This window comes from Opisthorchis viverrini (genome assembly GCF_000715545.1).
Source record: "Opisthorchis viverrini unplaced genomic scaffold opera_v5_12, whole genome shotgun sequence".
NCBI classification, from domain to species: domain Eukaryota; kingdom Metazoa; phylum Platyhelminthes; class Trematoda; order Opisthorchiida; family Opisthorchiidae; genus Opisthorchis; species Opisthorchis viverrini.
The window spans coordinates 2,274,161-2,285,722 of NW_008751668.1; the positions used below are offsets into that span (position 1 = coordinate 2,274,161).

An 11,562-nucleotide genomic window follows, 5' to 3' on the forward strand; every position below is an offset into this window, starting at 1 on the left:
TGGTCACATGATCTTCAAATAATCTAAAAGTGATTGTATCTGTACAATTAAAGTTCAGTAGTTGACAGCTGGGCTTGTGGTTCTCTGATGCATGTACTCGATAGTTGGACAGAAAAGGAAAGACAGCCTCCGGTGAACCTCGCTGTTTGTGAAGAACTTCTAGGTAGGACGTGAGAACATTTACAAACCTAACGGGTGTTCTTGTTTGGTCCTCTTTATCTCCGGTGTCGAAAGCGCATTTTAAGTCGAGGAAACCTGCTCGTGTTGGTATTCGGGAGTTGCCAATTATATGAGGTGAAACAGATTGCAATAATTACCATCTCTGCGTCATTTCCAGATTTTTTTTAAATTTATCAGCATGATGCGTGCGTTACAGGTGTACTGACGGTTTGCAACAACAGTTCTGAAGTATTGCAGAATGTAGCCACTCGTTTGCAAACCCAAGAGCTGTCACGAATGAACCTTCATTTTGTGGCCCATATTTCGCCACAGTCGTATTCAACTTGGAATCAATGTTTCGCTCTTCTCTGTGTGTGAAGTTTTTCGAACGCATCTCACCATCAATTCCTGTAAAACTGTGCACACCACCCAGTTTAACGAGTTTTTGGCAACGTTGTGGGCATCCTCACGTTTCGTACATTACTTTGGAACTCTTCTGTGGGAGACGCTTACAACACGGTAAAATGTCGAAAGATCTTCGCACCAGCTTTTGTACTTTAGTCTGTCAAGATGTTGATATCTAGCCTTGCCACCTTTATTGAATGATGCTTAGTGTTTGGTATTTCGGTCGCAGTAGAATGGATACTTCCCTTGTTGTTTTAGTCTTAGTTCCTCGCATTGCTGAATCTTTCTTTTTTGGCATCATTTTTTATATTTTCGTCATGACACGGCGATTTCACCACCGCCCCCATAATGCGGCTACTCGGTTTTCCGATTTTATAGCATCCCCAATCCGTAGAAGAGAACCCTGGTATTTCGGATGTAGCCGAGGCACGCGGTGTACAACCCCTTGAACCAGAAGCTCAAACAGAACAGCGTCAACTGACCGAACAACAGTCTATCCAGTAAGTCATCTGTTTAGTTCGAACCCGACTTCTGCCTCTCGACTACCCCCGTCTAGGCTTGGGCAACCTGGCAGTATCGCTGCCCTCGTGCTCCCATCGGGTAGCATGGCAGCTAGGCACCGAAAGTGTGTTATAACTGAACGATTATTTTTTCTTCATACCAGCTGTCATTATCTCTTAATCGGACACAATGACCATTTCCGGAACATGGTGTTACTGCTTCCTTCTATCCATGGTTTGCTCTTTTTCACTACTGTAGGGGAGGGGGTGGTTATTGACAGTAATGACGACCGAGCTCTCTGCCTCCCATTTTGAAGAAAAGGCCATTTTGATGACCTCCGTAACGGTGTGTGTGTGCTTAGCTGTTGGTATCCACCGGGTTGCTGACCGACTGAGTCGTTTGTTTCTTAGTTCTTTGGATGGGTGATGGATCGATATATGACACTACTTGTTAGGTCGATGAATATTTTGAACAGCCAACCACCCGTTTGGTGGTCTTCAGCCCAAGCACGTTCAATTTGATGTTGAAGTGCACACCTAACCGTGATGGAAACTCGAGGACTAGACCTAGCTGATGAGTCCCGAATAGGGTAAACCAGGTAAGAGCTATCCATCGTTTTCATTGGCCTTGGGGAAAATGTCATGTAAGGGGAGGGGCTTCTCCCGATGTCCTGACTATTTTTCCAACTGGAGCGTGAAAAGACCTCTGTACCGGTAGAAAACTGTAATCGATGAACAGACCCTAGCTTTCTGTCGTTGCGTGCGGTTAAGCAGCTTCATCTTGTTTTTTTCATGCTGCGAAGTGAATAAAAAGAACGAATGAATCGTTAACTTAGGTCAGATAAGCGCTCTGTTTCTCACCTCAGGACTTTGCAGTTGTTGTGTGGCCGGGTCATTTATTTACCTGGTTCAAGCTACCTGAATACACCATCTTAGCGCAATAGCAGCACATACGACTGGATCGATCGATTTCAAACGCGTGGGATCGACTGTCTGCGGACGGTTCCACTTATTGAGCGATTGGAAGCCTTGTATTCAAAACCTGGTCGATAACCATGATCTAAGTCCACAGCTAAATAACGTCTATTTTCCATTCTTAAAATGAGTCCTTTTGCACAGGCCTGAATTTGAAATTCCTAAAACCTGGTCGGTCAACATTGGTCGATAAAGGAGATGTTGGACGCATCTGAATTTTCACGTCTGAACAGGTGAACGTGATCACACTTGAGCGATGTGATTGACTCATCGAACGACGACCCAGTAACTGTCCTGGTTGTGACGATCGATTGACCCGCCAGTCAGGACTTCCCAGTCAGGTAGCGTGACACACGCTTGAAACCCACTGGGCAACTTTTTGGTTGCAGTTTTGGGGTTTTCTGCGGGATAGATATTTTGTTCATAGTCACACCAGGTATTCAGGTATACCTGATAAAACGAAGTAAGTTGTAACTTGCCTAGGTGACATGAGTTACTATCCCACAAGAAAGCGACAGCAAAACAAAGAACCTTGAATTTACTGCTTGATTTTGATGACTGGTTCGGTTCGTTACCTTTCGAACAGAAGATAGGTGTCCGCTTTGTCATCTGTTGATCCTCCCTTTTTACGCAGTGCGCGGTGATCTAGCTACGGAACGCGACACCGACCGAACGCGTTATCATACGAGAATTACTTCCAAAAATCTGGTTTTGTTGACCATGAATACATCTGACATTAATCAGTCAGACGTTTCTGAAATTTGTCGACTTTGTTTCGATGGTTATACACAGACCTAATTCAACGAAATGGAGTAAGTGCGACCTTACGCGTGTCGGAAGACCGTTTGGTTCGCTGAGCTTTTTGTGGAACACTGTGAGCGGAAGCAACTGAGAGGTGAACATTTTGGCTTGGCAGAGCTCTAATCATTAACCTCACTCGGGTTGAAAACTGCTGGCCGTCTAAATGAGGACTAAGGAACTCAACTAATCAGTGGTTAGTAACACTAGTGCACACAGTTCAGTTACGCATTCTGTGGCGCTCCTGCATCGGACTAAACTGTAACAGTTACATACCTTTCGCACCTGGTTTATAGGTGATAAACTGACTGACTGACTGGTTCACGTGTACTTGATATCGTCCATTACCGCTGTAACGATACAGTATGGGTGAATTGTCTTTTTTGGTTCTTCGGACCAGCCATCTCCAAGTTAAACGGGTGGGCTTCCATGAACGTGCAATGCACTACACTTCAGAAAATCCCTAGAGGCTGTTGTCGTCATTTCGCGTTGGAGGCACTGAAAGTACGCCGTCGTTTTCCCATCCTCTGTCTCCTCATTAGTGCTTAGTATCGATCACTTGGCCTGTATGGAGCTCACCAAAGAACGACCAGCCTGGAGCCATACTGAAATCTTATTTTATCGTTCAAACGCTTCTACAAACAACAGGAGTGGGGTTACACACGAAACACTGCACTTCTGCGAGAAACTGTCCTTCGGCAGTGGGTGCAATCGCGTAAAACTAAGCCAGATACGAGCTGTCTCTTCATCTTCAGTATTCCTGTATTTAATCGCACTCCCCTGGGGTTTTTTGGTCACCAAGGTATTCATGATCCGTTCAGACAATAGTGGGTCCTGTTTGGACTATTTGACCTACCCTTATAAGCCGTTCTATGGGCGTCAGTTAATTTCTCTTTCTTCTGTGGGATGTTTTCCCTGAAAAAAGTTTGGCCGAAAAAATCTTTTGATCTTGGCCGTAGCGTGAAGATGTCTTGTAAGTTTTATTTGGTATTTCATCTTTTCAGTGAGGCTAGTCTATGTTGAGAAGCACTCTATAGATTTTTTATCCCTGTTGGGAATCATCCCCAGTGTGCATCGAACCCGTGACCTTCCGGTCAGTAAGGGATCGTTCGGCCTCGAGCAGCTGAGTAGCAGTGTGATGAGCTCTCAGATTTTCCCCTGAACGGAATCGCTGTATAATTTGAAATCGAGCTGTTTTTCGGAGCTACAGTGCGGCTGCTTTGTTTACAATTGGGTGGTTTGATCTGTGCGCTCATAGCTCAGAAAGTTACCATGTCCCTTGCTTTGACTAGTGAACGATGGAACCTTGCTTATTCCAAACCTTGTTTTTGTAGCTCCGTAATGTACGAGCTTTCTACGTACAAAAGGGCGAATTTTACCCACCTTTAGTACTAGTACAATCGTTCAGCTGTAGCATTCTTTCGGTGCATAGCTGCCATGCCACCCGAAGGGGGCACGAAGGCTGAGAGACTTCCAGCTTACTCAAGCCTAGACAGGGCAGTCGATAAGCTGAGGTTTGGTTCGAACTACAAAACTTCCGGTTAGTAAGTTTGAGCCCTAACCACTGAGCTGTCTCGAGCTGTTCATCCACGCCAGGGGATCCGAGGAGGGATTATCTTATCGTTTTTTTTTACAATTTGCTGAATTTTTACGTACTGGACTACTGGTGCAACGGTAATACTACTGATGGGAGTCATGCGAGTAGTATGTTTCCTTCCTGTAAATTCGCTTTGCGTCTCTTGAAAGGGAGATCTGTGACCACAGACAAGTGAAGCTAGCGTCCTTGAAACCCAACATCAAACGGTCTTGAGTGTTGTACCTTGGTGGGTCCAAGTGAGGTTAGCAGGACTGTTCTTGGGTTTTTAGGCGCAACTTTCACAAGCCACTGTCCGACGGTACAGCATCAGTGGACTTACAGAGGTGGTGCCACCTGGCCTCATCCCTTTTATTTTGTTGTAGAACATGCTGCCCATGAGGTCTCCATTCTAATGAATTCCTGCTCAAGCTTGTGGTCAAATGTGACTGCAGGTGTAGTAGTAATAGTAGTAGTATAGATGAGTCCTCTGAGCTCGTCCTATTTTCGAAATTTCAACTTCATACACGTCACTCACATTATTAAAGGCGATCAGCAATCATCCAATCATGTGTACACTTTTCAGAACACTTTTCTGTCTAATGTAAGCCCCTATGCCTGAAAAACGAATCACTAATCTCATGTGCGTTCGTTCGAACAGCTTCGTTTGGTACGGGCTTATTGAAAGCTTGTCATTCTGTCCTATTACAAGGGTTTAAACGTTTTTTTGTCTCAACTACGTCACCCGTTCGATAAAGACAACACTTATTCTATTTTGCGCGTCAAGAAAAGATTCGGTAAACTCCAACCATCCTGTTGATCTGGTCAATACAAACACGTAAGCTTTTTCTAAAAAAGTGACATTGAGATTAACTCCTTGAGGAAAAGTTCATTCTCCCATCTGTCCGATATTGTGTGAAAGGTGTAGAGGAGCACAAATATGTGGCGGTGCTTTCGATCAGATGAACAGAACTGCAGTAGATCCACATTCACTTTCCAGTGGGGATCGATATGTTCGCTGCAATCTGAAGCGTCGCTGGCCTCACGTGACCTCTTGAATTTTTGTACCCTGCACTATTCACTTCACTTTCTCTCTATATCAAGCATGGTGTCTTGAAGACCTTGTTCCACTGCACTCACGCATTGAAAGTCCACCGAATTAATGAGCAACCAAGCTCTTCTGATCCCAGTTTTCTTTTTTGCCTTTCCCCATTCTCTATGAACCAGGCATAATCTCTTCCATATTCGTATTTTTAAGGATTCCTCACATATCACCGCCTTTGGTACAACAACCGCCGGAACTTCTCCAGCCCATGGGCGACTTGGATGGTGTACTGCTCGTACAACTTGACCGCCTACCGTCTTTTCACCAAGGCGAGATACGTCGTCAACGGCGTGCGAACAAATCTAAGTTGCAGATTGACGAGACTATCAGGATGACGACGGCCGAACTGCGGTGGAATATGGATCACGGAGAAGATACAATGATTCCGGTGGCATCGCGTCTAGCCGAACCAGCCAGCCGGACAAAAACGCAATATTTGCTGTCGCGCTGTGTTCCTCGTTTGTTTGCTCGACCTGCCAGGTTGGACACTGCGTTGAGTTCCACACTCTGCGATGTAAGCTGCAATCACTTAGTATTTCATTTACTCGGGATTGTGGAGTGTTTTGCGCACCTTGGAGGTTGTGTAAGCTCCGATTTTAGTTCAACAGATGAGTCTGTCATTTCGGTTCGCGTTTGTCAATTTGAGACGCCCATGGTGGCAGAGTTGGTATATCCCTGAATCTCAAGGGATGTGTGCATCAAGCTACAGTACGGACTGTGTTTATTATATGGCTGTAGCTACAGTCATAAGTAAATGAATAAATAAACCGTTCAGCTGTAGCACCCTTTCGGTGCCCAGCTGCCATGGCACACGAAGGAGGAAGGAGGGCTGAGATACTGTCAGGTCACGCAAGCCTAGACAGGGGAAGTCGAGTGGCAGAAGTCGGGTTCGAACCATGGACCTTCCGGTCAGTAAATCAGCGCTCTAACCACTTGGTCCATCTCGCATCCTATAGCTACAGTAGCTCCCCTTCATTGCCTAATAGGAAGCACGAACTGAGATGCCCTCGGGTCTTCGATAGCAGTTGTCTTAGAACCATAGCTAGTGTAGGCTGGGGTGGAAGAATATACAATGTGGCAATCGAAAAACGCGTTTTCCGTTGCGTAACAGGGACTCCAATCGAAGATTATCGAGCACCAAATGCTGTAGTGGTTAGGCCGAATCATCGTTTTTCCAAAAGAGTACTTTTTTCCGTGCTCAATTCTGAATGGCGGAAGCAGAGAGGTAGCCAACCATTGACCTGGCAGAGGGGTATGAAAGAGATTACGAAAAGTTTGGGTGCTTTCGCCTTCCAGGATGAGGACCTCGTGATTTCCACTGCGCCTGGTTGGAGACGCCACAAGATATGACTGCCACTGATGTCAGTGGCGTTCTTGTTGTCAGTTTTTATCCATATTACCTGAATGAGTGTCTGGAGGTATAAGCACCTCGGAAGTATTGTAGTAAGCGAGCACCGAGTCCATTCCTCTTCCACTGTTATTCTTTCCCTCACAATAAGGCTTTCAAACAAATCATGGTTGTATGACAGCCAAGCACCGGCTTTGAACACCGATGTTGTTCTGTTCATGACGATGATGATGAATTAAGCTGGAATAGACTTTCTGTTACTTTCATGAATATCGTAGCCAGAAACAGCCTGTTGTTGTTGAAGTTTTGACTCTTACTGTCGTTTCCGAAGGTGGTTATCGCAGGGTCTTTTTCGCACTGAGAGCTATTCACCTCCTGTAGTCGAGCCGAGCAATGGGCTTATACTTGAGATTGAAATCTTCAAATTCTTCAGGCCTGTGCGCTGAAAGTTCGGCGTTACGGTTTTTCCTTCCGTCAGTCAACATACCATATACGGTCAGCTAGTGAAACGATAGACTGAACTGAACGTTCGATTGGGTTTGCTGATCAAACGGATCAAATTCGGATGGTCACCACTTTGCCGGGGAGAGTCAGCAATGCTGATGGTTAATACGAGTCCCAGTTCGCTACTCTCTGAACGATGATGCCTTGCGTCCGTCGTGGTGTTTAATTCCTTTCTCTATTTGTCGCGGTTTTGTATCTGTGTTCCGCCGCTCTGTTTTGCTCAGTCGCACGCCCGACATCCCAAAATCAGACATAGACCACATGACAAATTATCAATTCAGACTGCACCAGATGTGGAGTGCTTTTCCAGGCACTTTGGTCGCTGTATCCCAACTCAGGCGCACTCAAAACGTGGTGTTTTTTCACTCTTTTTTTTACGCCACAGTGACTCACTACTTTGATCACAAAGAAATGCACCAAAGTGGCAGGAGCGCCGCCTATTTTGTCGATTTTTTTATCGAAGCCAAAGCGGTGTCCGTAATGTAGGTCAGACGCACCAGATGACGCATGATTGTGGACTAGGGTAGCATTGCCGTTTTCAGCTCGCGAATGAAATTTTGCAAACCTCAAACACGTGTTTTTTCTCATCCGGGAACGTTTTTGTTCGTGGCCCACGTAGACCCAGATTAGTGAACGATATGGGCTTTGCGGTTCGACTGTATACTTATGTGGGGGCGAGGTGGTTAGAGCGCGAATTTACTGACCGGAGGGTCCGTTGTTCGAACCCGACCTCTGCCTCGCGACTTTTCCTGTCTAGACTTGAGCAACCTGACAGTATCACAGCCCTCGTGCCTCCTTCGGGTGGCATGGCAGCTAGGCACCGAAAGGGTGCTAAGGCTGGGCGATTTTTTTATGTGTACTTCTGTATCTAGTTTACGAGAGCAAGTTGTGTGTACTTGGAATTCAGACAGCTCGACAACGCACCTCCATTACATTCCAGAGGTTTTATCCATATGTATTGGTTCTTGCACTGAAATCTAGAGGTATTCGTACTCTGGGTATTGGAGGAAGAGAGAGGGTCAGATTGACCTCGTCTCGTTTTTTTAAAGCCCCGATGATGACTCACTCTTCAAGCAGCCAGTGGTTGTACAGGTGCGATGCTTTTTTCGGTCCCAAATTTTTCGATAAGCTCACTGGATGGAAACGTGAGTCCATTGTTCAAATTCATCCTCTGATCTTTAGATTTTTTCTTTTTGAGAATATAGGCAGCACCGTCGTTTTGCTTAATTCACCGAACGGGCGGCACAGCTTCTTTCTTCGACGTGTCTATTACTGGAATGTATATTATGAGACACCTGCTGCCGTCTGGTTTATCCATCTATTTTTTAGAAGAAATAATGCCAAAATACCGAGATTATATATCAAGGGCTGTGGCGCTGTTGGTGCTGAGTTAGTTGAGAGTTAAGTGCCTTGTCATCTGGAAAGGTAAATCGTTAAAACAGCGTTATTCTCAGAACAAAGTGTAATTTAGTGAAAAGTGCTTGAAAGGAAATCGCTCAATCTCCAAATCTTGATCGGTTTCATGAGTCCAAAGAAATGCCAACGACCGTAAATTTTAGTGAGCGTGCTGTGGGGACTTTTAGAGTTTTCAGTGAATCAGGTGATATCCCAGGGGCAAGATCGTTCTTGTATTCATCTTATTTTCTCCCCGCTCCCAATTTCCGATATCACCGCACTGAACCCGAGAGGAGTCTGGTTACAACACGTGGCTGATGTTGGGCCTAACGGATCCCTGACTGAGGGTCTTGACTCCAACGTACGCTACAGTCAAACATCACAACAATTTCGATAGTTACTCTGCCAAGACAATATGAACAATAATCAGAAGAGTCTGCAGAGGAACATTTCTTTCACTTCAAACTCTGGATATAGTACTCCCTCAGTAATAAATAACGGTTCTGCTGCAGCACCCTTTCAGTGTCTAGCTACCGCACCACACGAAGGAATCACGAGGACCGAAATACTGTTAAGTTTCCCAAGCCCGGGCAGGAGGTGTCCAGATGTTATGGTCGGGTTCGAACCTTCCGCAAGTTTGCGCCTTAACCACTGAGCTAGCTATCTTGGTCTCTCTCATTGGTGTCACGAATACAAAGCGTACTGATGCAACTGTTTCGCTTGCAGGGCATGAATGTTGTGCTGTCTGTTAGCTTTATTCATCCAACAGATAGGAGGATGGAGGGGCGAGACTGCTCAAGTGGTTAGTGCGCGAATTTACTGCCCGGAAGATCCGTGGTTCGTCCCCAACCTCTGCTTCTCGGCTTTTCCTCTCTAGGCTTGGGCAACCTGGCAGTATCTCAGCCCTCGTGTTTCCTTTGGATGAGGAGCTTGGTACCGTGATCTGTGGAATCCTTTGGAAGCCTGTTTGCTTGTATTTCTCCGCTTTTCTTCTGTTCACTCGGATTTCAGTCACATATGTTGACGCGGCTAAAAAACGTAAGACAGATGTGACACGAAGTGTATAAATCTAACGCGGTCTCCTTAAAAACGAATAGAGACCGTGTCGCGTCTGTGAACCAAGCAGCCTTTACCGGGCAACTACCCTGCGCCCACTACTAGGTGTGCCTCAACGCGTATAAACGATTGGTTCTAGATAGCATACTGAGCCTCCGCAAAACGGTTCTATGAGCTGGAAAAAGTTTGGGACCGACTAAGAATTCGTCGTTTTCAGAATATTATATATATATATATATATATATATATATAGTATTCGAGTTAAACACTACCGATAGTTCACCTTCTGAAACGAGTTCTACGAGCTGTTCTGGCGATTCTAACGACCTCAAGTACTCCCCCCTACGACTCGTGTGAGTGTGATCTTCAACGCCTGTCAGGCACCTCAGCTTATCTCAGTAAGTTCCGGGGAATGATTGGTTCTGTTCAGTCTTCAATGATGTAACAATACCGCCTTGTTTCATTTACCTGTCGTTTCTTCCTGCTTAGCTCTGGTGTCGACACCGTCGGTGGGCGGAAGATCAACTAAAATTGGGCTGTGACTTACTGGAACCGATGGTGAGTTTGGAGCCGTTGGATCCGGCACCGGGACGTCTCACTGACATGGCCGAAGCGTCTATCGAACAGCCACGTGCTGCACAAGCAAATTCATCTCTCGGCCCATCTTCGTTGTCGCTTCTTGGCACTTCCAATTTACTGAATATGACGGTGATTCAGGTGAGCTTCACTTATTTAAAAATGTAACTTTTATTGACTGAAACACACATTGCTTTTGCCACACACAATCGTTTCGGCTCTGTTTGTGCTCTTTGTTTATTTAGTTGCCAAATTTTACCCCACATTTGGCCTCTTTATTTCCGTTTATGAGTATCTAATTTCACCCATTAGGGTGGTTTTTTTTCGGACCATAGTCGTCCTCCCACACGGGACACTTTTGGTGAATCTTTGGATGATGAGTCGTTGGTTCTCTTCCAGACGCTGTAACTTTCCTCTCATTTCTGTACATCTTTCTCGAGCAATAACCGTGTTTGAGTCAACACGTCCAAATCACAGAAAATCCCGTACTACTGTTACTGTCGAGTAACCAGCTTTGTCAACATCAACACCTCGTCGTTTGGCCAAAATCGATTTAAGCACGAAAGTATCTCCAAAACCACTGCCTGTATCCACACGGAAACTCATAATTCCCCTTTTTGGATTGTTTGTAGCACTATGGACGACGCTTTCGGCATGTACTAGTCCACCACTGCTGATCCTTAGTGGTGGTTTGTGAAGCGTGCATTTACGGTAGTTTTTAGCGGTTGTTGGTACTCTACACGACACCAAAATGGTCACCGGACCGTTTCTTGGCCATTGTACCTTTGTGCACCAAATGCATGTCCCCAGAGCCGCCCTTTGTTTGCGATACTACTTTAGAAAACCCTAGGTTCAATCACCTGTCAACACAGCGCTAGTTAGGCCTCGGTTGTCGACTCACGTCACCGCATCCTCAGCGAGGCGCCTAGTAAGACTCATGAGGAGTGCAAGCAGAGTAATGGAGCATCAGTTGTTGTACTGTTTGTTTGTCTTTTAAACGGTTGGTGATCTGTGGGGCGCGTTACACCCTTTTTCCAGAAGGGCCTGGTAAACCATCGGTAGTTTTTAACTGGGCAACATTTCGCTCTTGACGCAAAAGTTGATCACCAAGTTGGCCAGGTTTTAAGGTAGACGGAGAACCTCTTCGGATTATCACACTAGGTCAATG

At 45.6% G+C, this 11,562-nt stretch overlaps 2 protein-coding genes across 2 annotated transcripts in view; both read left to right on the forward strand.

The window, feature by feature from the left end:
• The window catches only part of T265_12730 (hypothetical protein), a gene marked incomplete at both ends in the record, with an annotated part of 48,280 nt that overhangs the window by 29,474 nt on the left and 7,244 nt on the right, over positions 1–11,562 (forward strand). Inside the window, 3 exons of the mRNA XM_009165170.1 lie at positions 943–1,064; positions 5,669–6,029; positions 10,308–10,535. Coding sequence (XP_009163434.1) covers positions 943–1,064; positions 5,669–6,029; positions 10,308–10,535 — 711 coding nt within the window. The remainder of the gene's footprint in view (positions 1–942; positions 1,065–5,668; positions 6,030–10,307; positions 10,536–11,562) is intronic.
• T265_01155 (hypothetical protein) overlaps positions 88–11,562 on the forward strand; it is a gene marked incomplete at both ends in the record, with an annotated part of 14,710 nt that continues 3,235 nt past the window's right edge. The window contains 6 exons of the mRNA XM_009165116.1: positions 88–170; positions 1,082–1,189; positions 5,669–5,995; positions 7,987–8,221; positions 9,536–9,700; positions 10,308–10,535. Coding sequence (XP_009163380.1) covers positions 88–170; positions 1,082–1,189; positions 5,669–5,995; positions 7,987–8,221; positions 9,536–9,700; positions 10,308–10,535 — 1,146 coding nt within the window. The remainder of the gene's footprint in view (positions 171–1,081; positions 1,190–5,668; positions 5,996–7,986; positions 8,222–9,535; positions 9,701–10,307; positions 10,536–11,562) is intronic.